Source organism: Varroa destructor, unplaced genomic scaffold (assembly GCF_002443255.2).
Source record: "Varroa destructor unplaced genomic scaffold, Vdes_3.0 BEIS01000004.1, whole genome shotgun sequence".
Taxonomy (NCBI): domain Eukaryota; kingdom Metazoa; phylum Arthropoda; class Arachnida; order Mesostigmata; family Varroidae; genus Varroa; species Varroa destructor.
The window spans coordinates 25853420-25869912 of NW_019211457.1; the positions used below are offsets into that span (position 1 = coordinate 25853420).

Here is a 16493-nt window from a genome sequence, read left to right on the forward strand (position 1 = left end):
ATTTGTAAAATTATACAAAAAGATACTTAATACAAAAAGAGCTAGCATAATGCGCGAATAAATTAGGGTCAAACCTGACTCGCTTAGCCCCCTGCTTAGGTGACCCCTCACTTACAGGTCACGGGGTCAATCGGATAGAGATCCGTTAGCGTGCCAGTAACCTATTCAGAACCAGTTAGATACTGTCAGTAAATTTTTACCCCGGGTTCACAATCCTTGCCGCGTCTAGCCTTGACCCACTGTTTATGCGATATATCACGATTATTCGTTGATCTACAGTCTAAAAGTACGTGTTTCGAATTTTACGTTCAGAGCTTCCGTTAGACACGGTTTCACATAGCCGTAAAGCCGTAATCTACGTGCAAAATATATGATGCATCGGGAGGTCTGATGAAAGCAATAGGTAAACAAAAGGGTAATATAATGTTAATTAGTAACTGGTAATACTTACCAACTTTTCGTTTCTTCATATTGTTTTCGATTTTGTTTAAGCTTCACTTAATTAGGGGTTAATGTTGTAGGTATAGAAAGTTCCAAATTATCGATTAGCAGAAACACGTGTGGATAATTGCTAAACGCTATTTTTATACCACTAAATATTGTTAGAATGATCTGATGATGTTATATTAGATTGCTTCACGTTGGCCTGAACTGTTTTTTTGCTTGATTTGGTCGTCCTTTGCAAATCGTTTTAGGTGTGAAGAAGTGATCCTTCGGCATAAGTCAACATTGAAATCGTGGTCAGCAATCATTCAACCCTGTAGAAGTCATACAGGTAATCACAGAAATAAGCAAAAATCAAATCACGCAGGTATAGAAACGCAGGGTTGGTCTAAAGTTCGCAATGATTGTTTAGTTCGGCAACACTGCACAGTCCATTGGATTGGACTAAATCAGGCTATTTCTATGATACGCTGCGGTGTCTGTTTCTGCGGATTCGCGAATATGGTGTAGCGATACAACTTCTTGCCGTTCTGTCCTGTACCGTTACTTCGTTACAGTTGTCACTGGTAAAGCTGGCTGAAGTGGCTGAAAACGACGAGTATGACGTTGCCATGAACATCAGCGACGGGTACAGCAATGGTGGATACAGCTACGGCGATGACAGTGAAACGTGCAGGACGTTTACTGCGGCACCGGGCTGTTTAATCATAGCTTGTTTATTTGCCTGGTAACAGGACTGCGACGTGGAGCGATGACTGACAACAGAGCAACTTCTGCCTCTTGTTGTGACGACGAAGTCTGTTGGAATATTTGGCTGTGTGAAACTGCCCAAAGCAGAAACGAGCTGCCATTGACTTGTATGACGATATTCGTCTCAGACTTAACCAAACGATAGTTTGGCAAGGTGAATATTGGTCGGAGCGTTTCCTAAATGCGAGTTGTCGCGGCCACGCGGAGATGGGGGGGGGGGGTCGCGATATGCCGCCGGCGTTAGCTTCTAAAACGATCACCGCGTAACTGTAAAATGAGTTCCGCAGAGAATCATTCAACACGAGGCAAGTCAACTCGTCAAATAACATTAACAATAGCAGTAAAAGAAATCAGCGACGAATGCAGCTAAGGTCGCTTCGTAGAGGAACTGTGTAGAAATAAGGCTTCAGACTGCAAAACGATGTAGGAGAAGGGTCAGCAATAAATTTCTCCTTTCAAGACTAGATGCATCTTCAATTTTTCACCACTTAAATCTTTGTATGATTTCTACCACGTTTAAATGATTGAAACCTACTAGATCTTTTAGGAAGATACGATTAGGCGTCAAAGGATTTTCTCACCGAGGCTGCGAAGCATATGGTCTTATTTCAGTAATTTCGATTTGTGTGTACACCGAGAGGTATACGTGTAGTGTAGTACATAATATTTCTCTTAGATTAATTCGCCAATTATAGAAACCGACGCGTTATACTGCGCTCATAATTGTTGAACAGTACTCAAGCAAAGGCGTATAAATGGGCGTGAAACCCTTACAGGGTTCGACGTAGCATATGACTAATTACAAATAAAAAAAAATCAAATACATGACTATAGGTAGCGAGAGTCGGATCGTCAGTTTCGAAAAGTCGAAGCGCATTTGATGCGTTCTATAACAGTTTGGTTAGTACATCTTAGTAGTAGCGGTACATCTTCGCTATGTTTATCGAACCTGTGTCTAAAATAAAGATTTTCATATTTCGTCTTTTTATATTCAAATATTTCAGTTTTATTATATAACAGAATAAATTGAAATTGTATTTTACTGATGTGACCTAGTGGTCGTTGTAGAGGGAAATCAATACTATTAAGTCTGACCCTAGCAAGGATAGTCGCTCAGGTCAGTGCAAAAGAATTATTTAGAAAATCAAATGGCGTGCCGCCTTAGTTAAACGCAACTTTTTCTTTGTACGGTAGAAACAAGTAGCCCATGTTCAATTGATGAGCGAAGATTAACTGTTACTGAGTACTTTTATGCCGGACAAACTCCTACCAACACTGTGAACTGCCCAAAATCTAGCTACTCGAAATCGTCGGTTTACAGCATTATTCCTGAGTGCACGACCGCTGAAAACAATGCAACGAACGAACCCTCACCTCCAATAAATGAAAAAATGTCATTGCATTTTTTGATTATCGCCGTCTTTGGATACGTCGCGGCAAGTAAAATGACTGTAATCGTTTCCGAAGACTTTGCTACACATCGTATGGCACAAAATCAAGCATAAACGTTCTGAGAACATTAATGTCAAAAGATATGATTGGTGCATCTGGTACCTAAATACTTCGAAGTAAAAAAGAGCAGACCGTCTTCGATTCTTTCACGGTGAAAAATTTACACTATAAATACAAGACTCAATCTCAAAAATCGCCGCGATTAAGAGAGGGTTCCCATAATATGTAAGACTAAATTCTCAGCCAGTATTCATTTACTGAGGCTTGTTTCGTAACCAAAACCCGATACCTTTTTCAATTGCCGTGTACTGTGATCCGGATGCTCTAGAAACTGTCGCGAAGACTGTGGACAGTTATCGCGTCGAATAATTGGCCATATGTCCTTCAAAAAGCAATGCATCCGCTCACATGAACATATCAGTGCAGGGCTGGCTGGCTAAACCTGCACAGCCAAGCAGATTTCAATTCATTAGATCAAACAGGTTTGTGAATGCCGTAAATTACAAATTGAACCCGCGATAAAGTAGCTTCATGAACTAAATAAACACGCTATGTCAAGGATGTCTCTGCGGCCATATGCAAATAAATCCATTCAGATATTCGCCTCTATTTTAATACCGTTTATAAACAAAACAAACAATTTTCGTCCCACTTTACCCCAACCACTCTGTGCATATGACACACATATATATATATATATATAGTAACATGGTTACCAAGGTCACAATTATCTGATGTTCTGACCCCACATAGCGTTTCTATGATTAGCGTTTGATTTGAATATGGTCGGATAGATAAACCCTCCATATACGAAATAGACGCCAATGCCATATAGAAATGGCATTGGCGTATTTCGTATGTAAAATAGGTTAAAAAGCCGGCAACGTTGCAATGCTTAATATGCGTACGTATTAGAGATGTCAACTGCGATCGTGTCTACCTAGCACGGAGTGTAAAGCTCAAAGAGCTATGCCCTATAGGTTCTATATCGTCTCAATAGAATACTACAACCGTAGAAATTTGCAAATAGTAAATAGTTCTATGTTCAATGTATATTCAAAGTTCATGCAGAACCGTTTACGAGATGACAGATTATCGATTGAACGGTGAATCTTTTAAAAATGTTCTCTCATTAATTAATTTCTGTCTACAATAAATGTTGGTTAGAAGCTCTTCTTCATTGCCGATATGATGTTTTGATTGTTATTATCATGCTGTATTTTTTGGTAATAATGTCCCACCATTAAATCGGCAGGTTAGACCAGATCGTTGTTGTTGTTGAGTGGTGTGTATTTGATGCGGCCTTAATGCGTTTCGTGTTTACAATCTGATCCGATATATGGATTAGATGTTGGCAGACCGCATTTTACACCACTAACGTTCACCGCGAATCAAAAACAATTATATTCAAAAGCTGTCGGAATTTCCTCAGCGCGACCCGTTTCCAACGGTGAGTTCCATTAACTGGTAGCGCCGCCTGCCGCTTAGTTACTTACTGAACGCACCCCTGTCATAGGAGTTTATCTACGTTTCTTTACGTCATAAGTTTCTATTGTTAAAGTACAAATGATATTTTGCGTTGTGACAAAAACGATGAAGAAGCATAAACGCCAATTCGGCTACTGTTTTCGGAGACAATGTAGCGATGTTACTTAATGCTATGGTCATTAAAGTAGGTATCCTTGCCGTCACGGTGGCAATGGTTAAGATGTCATCATACGATTATATCGCTTGTAAATATATATAGGCGTATAATCGATAAAAACTACATTGGTCGCAAATACATTATACAGCACATATCTGGTATAGACAAAATACGCGCCTACAAGCGGCCCGTAACGTTTCATATTGAACCAAAATTGGGAGTACCTGAATAAAGCGGATTCTTGATATCCTTTAATGCACGCGCTGGGCAGCTTTCCAGTAGTTGTTGTCGAAGTGGCGATGTCTATCTCGGGCCGCTGCTCAACCAGCAAGAAGCGGTTGGAATCGATCGCCTATGTATATTATTGCGGCTTGTTTCTGCTTGTTAATAATTAGCGAAGCTGAAAAATATTTGAAATTATGTAAATACATATGTATAGAAACAGGGATATAAGTGTGTTGAATAGCGCAAATTCAGCTTGACATTCGTGTTGAATTTTTCATAATTTCATATCGAGGCATTGCGATTCGGTTTGCTAGCATTTTCGTTAGCGTGCTGCTCTATGTTCATATTCTTAATATGTGCTGGTGAATATGTCCAGGGTAGAAATTATAACCCGCACTGAATTTATAGTGACTGAAATATATAATGCATGTAAAATTATATGAAAAGTGTTAGCGTGTCTCGGTGATCGAGCAGTAGATGAATAGGGTCTAACGATTTTCTAAAGATTTCCCAATAATGACCCTGTATCAATGTGCCTACGCATAAGCGGGTGCTTCTCGAAGTTACGATGAGCACCGCCCTAATAAATAGAATTGTCGATGCGCGTGCCTTTCCCCGATCCGTCACGTTCAGTATTCGTATGAACGCTCCACTGAACCCCTGATTTTATTTCGTATCTCCATTTTTTTATAATACACCATCAGCCAATTAAGCACTTCTTCTCGGCTTCAACAATTAATCTATCTAATCATCCTGTTGTCTACAATTTGCAAAACACTTCACAATTATGCAGGTAAATGTTCCGCCTATGAGGCGCGGGGCGTAAGAGGAACGGATATAAAACTGGGGAGTCCGCATCTGTAAAAGTTAAATTAGGCGAACCTTTAATAAACACACGCCGGACCTTTACGGTTCAGTTATAAGAATGTAAAAAGCCTTCTGCATTTTAAGATGGCTTCAAGATTTAAAGTTGGTTACCCCACTATTACTGAGATATGAATGGGATACGAATAAGGCAAATAAAAATTATGAAAATTTTATAGAGTATCTGGTGTTATTTAAAACACCGTTCGGATAAAACAGTCCAACAATGTTGAGATAAATTACCTATAAGTGTCATTTCAATAAGAATCATTTCATGTGCATGCAGGTTTAACAGTCAATTTGAAATAGTATTTATACTGTGATATTGTTGCCTTACCAGAGTAGAAAAATGTTAACGGCCCAGTACAATCTTATCGTAACCCTACTGTGTTAACTAGACGTTATACCAATAAAATAATCTAATTTATAGCAGTCTGTAGAATAGCTCCATAAACTTAAAATTTCGTGACTTTATGAAATTGCGCTGTTTTCTTGTGTTTTTCGTAGAATATGGAGGTGGAAAAGATGTCTTCCGAGTTTGTGAGGCTCACGGTAACGACCGAAGGTTCCGATCTTGGATGCGAGCGGGCTTTCAATCGTAACATCACCGTAGGCGAGCTAAAACAGCGGCTAGAATTGTTAACTGGTGCTGCCTACAATCGCATGAAGCTAGAGCTACGTAACAAAGAATCACCTAACCAACTGCTAGAAGCACTTAATGAAGATGATAGAAAAATCGGTGACTACCCCGCGATGGACACTGGCCTGCTTCTCAAAGTGATCGATCCCTCTATGGGCATTTTTGACGAAGTGGACGCGGTTGAAAAGATGAAAATTTCAGAAGATAGATATGCCCAAGTGAATAACGTTCGAAGTTTTATGCAACAACATGGTTTAGGACGGTTTTCGAATAAGACGGTTAACGAATCAAACAAGACGGATAAGGAAAATTTAAAGGGTAAACGTTGTATCTAGAAAATATGTATTACTAGTGAAATTAGGCCGAACTTCGCCGATGCGTCCATATCGGTGATGCACAATTGAATATTTTATACTAGTTCTATAATGCGGTAGTTAGTAGTAGCAAATAGTTGATTCGCTAGTAATGACGATATTATTAGTCGCATAACTCACACCTAACCAATTGGCGTTTGTTTTTCTTGTGATTTTTATTTCGCTAGAAATCGAGGTCGGAAAGCGCTGTGAGGTACGTACTAAAGGAACCCCTGCTCGTCGCGGAGAAGTCAAGTACATTGGAGAGATTTGTCTGAAACCCGGTGTGACCTTTATCGGAGTCTGCCTTGATGAACCATTGGGAAAGAACGATGGTACTGCGGGTGAGGTGCGATATTTCAAATGCGAACCTAAGCATGGCGTCTTTGTAAGACCGGCTGACATTGAGGTGGGCAATTTCCCGGAAATATCGCTCGAGGACGAACTGGACGAAATCTGATTTTAACCGGCCTCGTCGACCGCGATGCCAACAACTGCTGAATCCAACGTCTAGAAATCGGCTTCAGCCCCAGATAGCGCAGTGGAGTTCTTAATTTAGAAAGGATTGATGCATCGATTCGAAAACGGATCTAACCAATAATTAACACTTCGAACCTAGGAGTTAAGCGAAGCGAACAGTCATCCTTAATGATGTAATATAAGTTCAAATTAAATTCAACCCTTAAAGAGAGTCAATTTAATTCAGTAACGACTGAAGGCTTTAAACTGATTTTAGTTCAGGCGGGCATTAGGTTAAGTAAAATATCAACAAGAGGGAATCTTATACCATTGGAAAATTATTAGAGGATAAAGAAATATGAAGGTCAACTCAATGTTCACACTTTCTTATACTGCCTGTCGGATACTGCAGTGGGCACGCAGTCGCTTGGCAACATAAAAGAATAGTCGAATATGCATCACCTGTGATTCTATAAAATTGAATTTAAGATGTTTTGCGATTCTTCTCTGTCTAGTTTTGCCAGACCGTCATCGCACCGGCCAATGGCAAAAGATCTAAGAAATAGAAAAATGACATATATTTATGACACAAATTCTCCACATTTTGCATTGGGATAACCTTCGATGACGACAGCATCAACAACAGTGGACTGCCCCATTTGAGCCGCGGGGAAAACAAACAAGCAAAAGTATTAAAACGAAATAAAACTAGTTAAAGATGGGAAAATTAATTATTTAAAAAGCACTAGAGCATAATAGAGGCATGTGACTTATTTATTTTTGCACCTATGGACTAAGCAAGCTGAATACCATGGTGACGAGCCTATCAGCAAGATAATGATGATAATAGCACCTTCAACAACATGCTTTAAAACACATATCTACACAATGTGTTACTCGGCAGAGACAGAAAAAAAGGGACTTTCGGCAAAATGCTTCCGAAAAACGAATTGTTCTTGCAATGCAGATGCAATGTGTTGCAAATACGGAAAATTATTTTGCGTCAACTCAGTTTCGAGGGCAAATGGGTAAGTACCGTCGACACGTGATACTTCGAACGCTTTCTAATAAAACGGAAAAATAAGATATTAAACAGACCGTTTGTACTTATTTTTTCATCGTTATAGATAGAAATTATTACTTTATGAAACGGAACGAGAAAGATAATCTTTGGAATCGAACGCAAACAAGTTACTTGAACAAGGTAGTTGAACTTGTCTATTTGAATCGTGAAATCCAATACATGTACATATTAAAATTAGGTCTTCGGTTTATTTCATAATTATAATAACCATAATTATTATCAGCTATTAGCGGTATTTATGTAATCAAAAGATAATGTGTGTTACAATTAAATTGTGGTAAGAGCATCGAACTGATTTGGCTAGGGAAAACTTTGTTTAATTTGACGACCGGTAAAATAGATTTCTATTATATATATATGTGTAGAAGGAGCGGGTTTTTATCTTTGGTTATTCGATCGACTGATTAGTTGGTTAAAATCCAGTTTATAGGTTTGAGATCTTTAGTGAATTCTTGAGCAAGGAACAAGGCATGTATAATCAAGACATAATCATTCAGGTCTAAGTGAGAACAATGCTTGCCAGTTTCGCAATTATACAAATGTTGTTATCAATCAATTCAGCTAGTTGAACGCTTGTTGGCTCATTGTGTATCAAGCTGCTATTTGTAATGACTACTCGCACGACATACCTAATTTTCGAGACGCAGAGAAACCTGTGTTTTCAATGTGCGTTCAACCTATGCCGTCATTGATTTGATAAAAAAAAAAAACCTGTGCGTGGCAATTCTAATTGCTAGGGGACCGCTGAAGGTTCGGCAGGCTATGACAACTGTTGTACTCAGTTTTACCCCTTAATGTGGACTATTGAATTTAATAAGCAAATGCAAAATTTGCCATCACATACGAGTAGACTGTATTCAACCTTGGTATTTAACATATTCAGTGGGAGCTACCATAAACGAGCTAAAAGAGTGGTTTTCCAACCTCCAAACTACAACATGCACTGCAAAGGATCGCTTAACTAAGCAGTGTATGGGACCGAATTCTATGAGATTTTGCTAGTATATATCCGCTAAGAAACAGCTCAGAACTCACTTGAGACTCATTTGCAACTGATTGCGTCCGTATCGAATAATAGTAACCACCAATCAGGTCAAGTTCCTAATGAAATTATTAAGGATCCCTCAGGCAATTATATACCAAACACTCCGATTAGTCAATCTTGGCTATTCAATAAGCCATCAATGATTTAAGCAGATTTTTCTAATTTGAATTTTTTTACAAGAGTCTTATACGATAGAATTCCAGTCTTATATTTAAAGCAATTACCATCGTTTAAAAAGAAAAGCGGTTTTCCTAATACAGTCAAATAATGACTTGCCCAGCTTAATCTTAAGGAGCAAATATTTGCGTCCCTTATTAGGCACCTTCAATAGTGAGCAATGTTTGAATTTTTCTTGAGCTACACTTGCGTATTAAGTCACATTTATTGGTTTTTTTTTTTGACATTCTTTCAATATTTGCCACAACCTTACAACCATAAAAACTAGCGTTTCCTTCAATAATTGTTTTTGTTTTGCTGCTTTAAGTATACTAATTTTATTCCCTTACTATATAACGTTGATTTAATGCTAAGAATTTTATTGCGTGCTATGCTACTAAGCCTCTAGAGATCAGTTCATAGGCTGACCACTGATTTTACTCAAATAGCTTCTATCTGCTAAGGGATGCAATACCATAATTTCCATTTCTCTCTAGAATTCTGATTTCATTTTTTCTCTATAACTGACTGACTTTTAGCATTTAGGTTGTATAGAGCAACTTTAAATATTCTTGATAATGACAAAAGTACCAACAAGCCTCAGACATTCTTTACTTCTATTTTATGTTCTTTTAATTGGTCTTTAAAGGTCTCTATACCGTCTAGATGGAACTGTTTGAAATATTTTGATATGTGCTTTACAGGCATAGAAAGGTTCTCATATTGCGTTTAACATGAGACGAAGACCTTGATTATGGAAACTGCGAACGAGGAAGGCAATAAGCACCCGCTAGTTTTCAAATTTACTTTGAACAATCTCTAGGGCGCCGATCTTAAATTGTCCTTGCAGCCGGATGCAATAAAATACAATTATAGCATATTCAAATATATTTTCAAGTTACTACCGCATTCGTGCACATAATTTTAAGGTAACTTTATTAGTTGGGTATCATCACATCACTTGCCAATATGTTCTGGCTATCAGTCTGTTTGATTATATTTGTATATGCGTTCTATACGACGGCACATATTCTAAGATATGCGATGCCGAGTTTAAAAATCTTGATAACAGCGGTACCATGACAACAGAAGTTGTTGCATCCATGGGTATCTAATGGCTGCTAATGGTCGATATTAATAGATTAGACAGACTTACACGACCTGATCACAGGCAACGCAATCAACAAATATTTGTTTCTAATGCCCCTTAGGGCTATCTGTGATGGATTCATTAGAGAGTATAGTATTATGTATATAAACAATATACCACGGCTCTCTATTTCGACTTACCCTAGGACCCCTATCCTACATAAAATAATAGTTGCTATTTTTAAGTGTTTCCGTCTAAATGGCGTAATCCTAACCCTCAATAAGTTCGGAGTTTCCCTTATTAGTACGTGCTTTCCTCGTGACACCGAAGAAACGTCAATTCCGTTTCGTACCATGAGAATTCAGCGAAGATGACAAACATATGCCAGATGTGGCATAAGTTGACAACACCGGCAGAGGGACACTCGTAAACATGGCGGATGCCAGCCCGGTAAAATGAACACCATGAGAACTTGTCGGAGGAGTCTCACAAAAGTCGAGTGAATACCGTCAGTGTGCCGTCGGTATAAGAGCAAAGACGACGTACAGCGTAATCACGATATTACGCCGCGCCTCGTAGCTGGAAAACCTATAACGGGTGAAAGATCGTTAGGTAGATCGTCGGTACACTGACAGACTCGCAAGTCAGATAGAACTGCTGCCATAATGGGTTCTGGTGAAATGCGTAGGTACCTGCGAAAATCAGGTTGTAGTACGGAAAAAAGGAGGGAAAATATTATGAGCATCCATTGTCATTTGCAGATGGTTTAACTGATTGCCTATCACAGACGACGATCAGCTGAAAATTAGGTAAAAAAAGAATGAATCGAAGCCTGCGTTTCAGTTGGTAACATTCAAAAATATGAGATATGCCATTTTCAAGAGATACTGCTAAGTAATTGAACAGTTAGTTATACCACCTAAAACAGTTGAAAACAGTTATGATCGTGACGCTGAGTAAAAGTTCAATGCCTTGAGCAGCAAATAATAAGCTTTTTCGTGTATGCACTTAAATGTGTGATACAGAGATGAAAGCAGTAGGGTCATACATCGCCGTTACAAGAACGCAGGTGAGACTCTGAAACACAACGGATAATTAGTAATGATTATAGGGGTTATTTTACGATACCCGGCTCACTCAGAACACCGCTGGAAGTTAGACATAGGAAACTCATAGCTATATTAGGGCATTTCAAGCTCGCGGAGGCATCTAAAAAATGGGTTACCAAATAGATACCTCTTTTCAGACAGCTCTTACATAGTCTGTGGGCTGATTTTGTATTATTTTAAAACTGATGGCTTAAATTGTGTTCTTCGCAATCTCATCTCCTTCGGTAAGTGAGCTGTTTTGGGCATAAACATTTAGTACTTTGTATACCTCTAAGTAAGGGACTTATTGTACTTCCTCAACAATGATACAGTAAAAAAACAGCTGGCTCTTGGCGAAGCGTCAATCAACGACAATTTTGGTATCTATATGCTCATGGTCTCGTTATGCCATTGCAAATATAGCTTGTAATTCATTCTCGTGGGCTACAGTGCACCAGCTAACTGAAATCAAAAAAAAAAAACAATACGAATTTATTTACAAGTAAGTACAGCATAATAGATTTGCTATGTGGTCGGCGCACTGGCCAACTGTTTACTCGCAATCATCATATCCAAAGCCACATTGTGCGAAGATTTTCGAAATCATTGTTCCACTGTCGTGAAAAATCTTCGAATTCGCGAATCTTCGAAAGCAATTTTCGAAGCTTTCGAAACTCTAATCAGTTTATCGTACTATTATATTTAAATGCGTTGAACTATTAGCTTGAAAACAAAGTCGAAGGAGTATTAGAATTCGGAATAATGCTGCGTCAGGCACAAAAGGCGACGTGCACTTACCTGCAACTAGCGGAGTCAGGAAACGCTCGTTAAATGCTTACAATACTATCATAGCAAACACCTATAGGTAAGCGCGTAAACAAACGCCACATGTCAGCCTAAATAAAAAAAGATTTGAAAAATGCTACGGAAATAACCCCGAATATTTGTTCCGTGTGCATTGTTCCTCTGCGATTAACAAAGGCTAGCTCATTTAACAACGTATTTGGCTCAAGGCAATATTTGTCAAATTTGAAAATTCGAAGGCAGCGTATCGCTTATCGGTTGAGGATGCCATGTTTGAATTTGACAAACCAGTTTTGAGCAGTCCTCTCAACTACGGAGTTTTCCTTGCAAATACATCGAAGTTGCTTGGGCAGTTTTTTCACTTTGATGAAAAATGAATATGTTGCAACGCTGTTTTTTTGCCTTGTGAAATACTTATCATTAAAAGCACAGATCCAGGAAAAGATCAGAAGCAAATGCTTACAACAGGCTTGTGATAGCAAAAATATAACAAAAAAACAATTCAAAAGAAAAAGTGTTTCACAGAGTAAAAGGGTTGTAAAGAGCTCTGTTTTTTTTTTACTTAAATTGCTTGTACTATTCGTAAAGCTGAAAAAGGTACTGAGAACCCTAACATAAAAATCCCTGAAAGACTTCTAAGGTTCATGGATTAAGCTGACACTGACCTATCTATAATGAAGTGATTGTTTCTCAGCCATTCTGGAATCCCTTCATAGTCCTTTAATTTAGGTCCATGGTGCATTTTCCTTGTAATTCCAATTTGAATCTCTTCAAATACGAGCGCGGAAAGCGAAACTTGAAAAGAGCATGTTGTCAAATTTCCTTTAACAGATCATGTTGCATATAGGATAGGGGGCCCTATTGGGCCCCATATTGGGTTATTGATAAAATATTGCCCGTTTCAAAGCCAAAACTGAACTAAATATATCTTACATTAATATTACGAAACAAAATATGAGCCATTTAGATCGATAACCTATTGCTGTTTTTGTGGTAACATCACTCTAAAGCTTCCGTGGTTGCTAAAAAAAAATTGTGACAATTGACGTTTCCATTCCTCTATTAAGACTAAATTCACACTATTAACTACATTAATTAATGAAGAAAGTTTTGCAGAGACCGAAGCAGATGACACACTAATTGTGTAAAGTGCGGGCTGAAGTTTTCCATTCAAGTTCTCGTAGGTTAGTGGGTAGCTAAACATCTGTGTGGCCCGGGGTTGTTTTGGTGGAGGACGACGCCTTTTTTGTTTGCTAGTTTGAACTGAATCTTTCATGGCTTGTTGTAGTTTTGTAGTTATCGATAGTAAGGGGTCGAATCAATAGTTCTATCAGACGGCAACAGCTTGTGATGCACAATTTCATTTATATCCCAGCAAACATGTCGGTGCAGACGTTAGTTTGGACCGTGAGGAACATTTTTATTCGCACATTATTGTTCTATGTGATCCATATTATGAAATCGTATATGTGTAACAGCTTTAGAAGTGGCTCGATTTCACTGCGTGTTTGTAGAGTTTCATTGATGAAAACGATTCAGTAAAACCCTTTGGCTTATAGATTCTTTATTTCTTGGCGATATGTACGAAGGTTTGTTGGATGTAACTTTTGCAATAATTTTATCAGCTTTTGCTGTAATTGACCGACTACTACGAAGAACAACTTTCACATCAAAATTTCCAGAACGAAAGCCACAAAACTATTTTTAAGCCGTTTCTTCCTATAACGCATCTCGACCATAAGCAGTATAATATTTTATGGACTTGAGAAGCATGTATGCCTTTATCATGATAAAAATACGAATTTTACTGGGATTTTCACAAAAATGGCTCATCTTCAAAGTGCTCTATTTTAAGTTTGAACTGTGACACGTCTATTACTGCCAAGGCCCAGCTTTCGAATGACACCAAAGTCGGCCTGACGCGGCTCACGTTGCTTGAGGTGTGTGACTTTAAAACCACGGACAATGGTCAGGACTCTTTCGATAGCTAAATATGGCCATAATGTGGGTCACCTGAATCAAACATTTTTTTAGTAAACTGTTTTTAAAAATTATATTTAAATAAAAGCAGATTTTTTAGTACCACCAATTAGTCATTTTTAAAATACTGCTTTTTTAATCCGCAAATATCTTTTTAATAGTACATGTGCCTAAAGAGACATTGGTAGGCGTAAACTTGTTAAAGTGTCGAACAAATATTCTATACATAAAGGATTCCAGGGGAATTAAATTTTGGGTTTATAATAAGCCGAATGACCCAAAAATATAAAGGTTCAAAACGGTGAAGGAATTAAAAAAATCTTAAAAAATAAATAAAGACGAGTCTAATCTTGGGCTCATTTTAAACATTATAGTATACTGGTCTCTTTCTTGCATTTTATTGTGAATGATATATATATATATATATAGATCCTACAGAATCGGACCCCACACAATGGGTAGCACTAAATCTGGTTTTATCTTATTCGATGGAAACTGGACACTATCATACCCTTACCGTGTTGAAAAATGCGTGGGGAGTCTTGGAAGAACAATGGTTTTACCACTAAGAAGTTAATATCGTCCACTCTGTGGGTTACCCCATATTTCCACTGCTTTGCATTTTATATATATATATATATATATATATATATATATATATATCTCTTCTAGAGTGTTCTCAAAAATTCGGCGAAACAGTAGGCCAGTGATAGCACCCTCTAGGTGTAAGCACGTCCCGTTTTAAGACACCTTTGAGATAATGTAATAATAACTGACGCCTAAATTATGTATCTGAAACTTCCGACGTCTAAATATATATACATTTCTTGAGCGTCTTACTGCGATTCTAATTCATAAAATTCTTTGAGAACCACAACCATAGCTAAAAAGCACAGTCTCAGTTTTGTGAACCTCTTCCCCTATAATATTCATTAGGCATACAGAAGACTTTATTTTCGGTAATATGAGTCACTAGTAACATCGACTATTGGGACTATTCTAACGGATTCTATTTTATAAATAACACGTTTTTTATAGCTATTGTCTGTCCTACCCGGATATGAAGCTCACTTAACTGAGTCACATTATCATCTGCTGTATAATAATCAAATAGCTTTTTGTAATTTTTAACGAGGGTAGCTTACTTACATATCTATCTTAAATATCTAGCGAACATCTATGTTTGCTTCATGGCTTCATGGCATAGGACTTCATGGCTTAATTTCTACTGCTGCTGTTGATTGATTATAGGAGGATTTTAGAACTGTCGTTGTCCGAGGCGGATTCGCTTCGTCCCATATGAATACTATTGAGGGTTCCGAAAAGCGCCTCACCCTTTGGAGGAGTGCCCGAGTTGAGGATCTCCTCCGGTCACCAACCCATCAGTGACACAACATCCATATTCTACGAAAAAAACTTCACACAAATAGAACATACAGAAATTGTTAATCAATTTTCGCTGACTTTTACTGGTAAGAAAAAACATTTTCATAAGAACAATCAATTCAATTTCATCAGGCTCTTAGTTTGGATTATTGACTTCATCGGGTGAAATTAACCGAGTGGTGTCAAAGGACGGAATAGCCATACTGTTTTTGCTTTTCATTAACACCCCCGTAGAGCGTAGTTTTGCACCTTCATACAGGTAGGACCGAACCTCAAACACTGGCGTACCACCTGAATGTTCACTCATTTTATGATCTTGATATGGAATTAAGTTAGCTCCGAAATGCAGTAGAGTGGATCTGCATCTCCATTTAGCGCTGTTCGACATTATCGTATTAAATTTATCGATTTATAAATATCGATAAATAAATCGATCTAAAAACCAACGAGAAAAGAAACCAATTATCCGCTGGTCGATCTCAGTTTTGAGAATGAAAGGAGTAGTACACAACACTAGCATATTCAGCAGAGACTTCCGGCGACATAAAAAAATAAAAGTCACTTTTTATGGACTATCCCTATCGTAAAATGAAGCCTTTTGTTAGTATCAGAGTTAAACAGCATTATCAAGTAAAAGGCACGGTCTGCTACCATCTGCAATGAAGTCGGTTTTTTATTCTACTGGTTCCGTGAGCTATAGACGCCCACTAAATTAATATACAGTTTAGTGCTTTCATTCAGTCTATAACAGACTCGATAAGGTATCCGATGCTGTAACAGCAAATGACCTACTAATGAATGCAAGCCATAGTCCACAAGCAGGAAAAATTCACAAAGCGCATCACGTAAATTACGATTTGTCGTACCTTTACCTAATGAAATGCTATTGCAATCCTTTCAATATATGCAATTAAGTTTCACTAAATTGTGCTAATCAAGCATCTTTATTTAAAATTAGAAAAATTAACTGGAAAACAAAATTAAATGCCCATTCAAGTCTCGCATATTCACTGTCTATCGAAAAGCTG

General features: G+C 38.0%; 1 protein-coding gene across 1 annotated transcript; it reads left to right on the forward strand.

Moving 5' to 3' along the window:
- The first annotated feature begins 3930 nt into the window (after nucleotides 1-3930).
- LOC111250057 (tubulin-folding cofactor B-like) lies at nucleotides 3931-7929 on the forward strand. The gene is made up of 3 exons (XM_022804680.2): nucleotides 3931-4096; nucleotides 5888-6338; nucleotides 6562-7929. The coding sequence occupies exons 2-3, from the start codon at nucleotides 5891-5893 to the stop codon at nucleotides 6831-6833; spliced, it is 720 nt and encodes a 239-aa protein (XP_022660415.1). The 5' UTR covers nucleotides 3931-4096; nucleotides 5888-5890; the 3' UTR covers nucleotides 6834-7929.
- The last annotated feature ends 8564 nt before the right edge of the window (nucleotides 7930-16493 follow it).

Excerpts from the sequence above, each read along its gene's own strand:
- LOC111250057 (XM_022804680.2), top strand. The coding sequence starts at position 5,891 with ATGGAGGTGGAAAAGATGTCTTCCGAGTTTGTGAGGCTCACGGTAACG. Across the intron at positions 6,339-6,561 it reads GGATAAGGAAAATTTAAAGG|AAATCGAGGTCGGAAAGCGC; the intron begins GTAAACGTTGTA and ends TTATTTCGCTAG.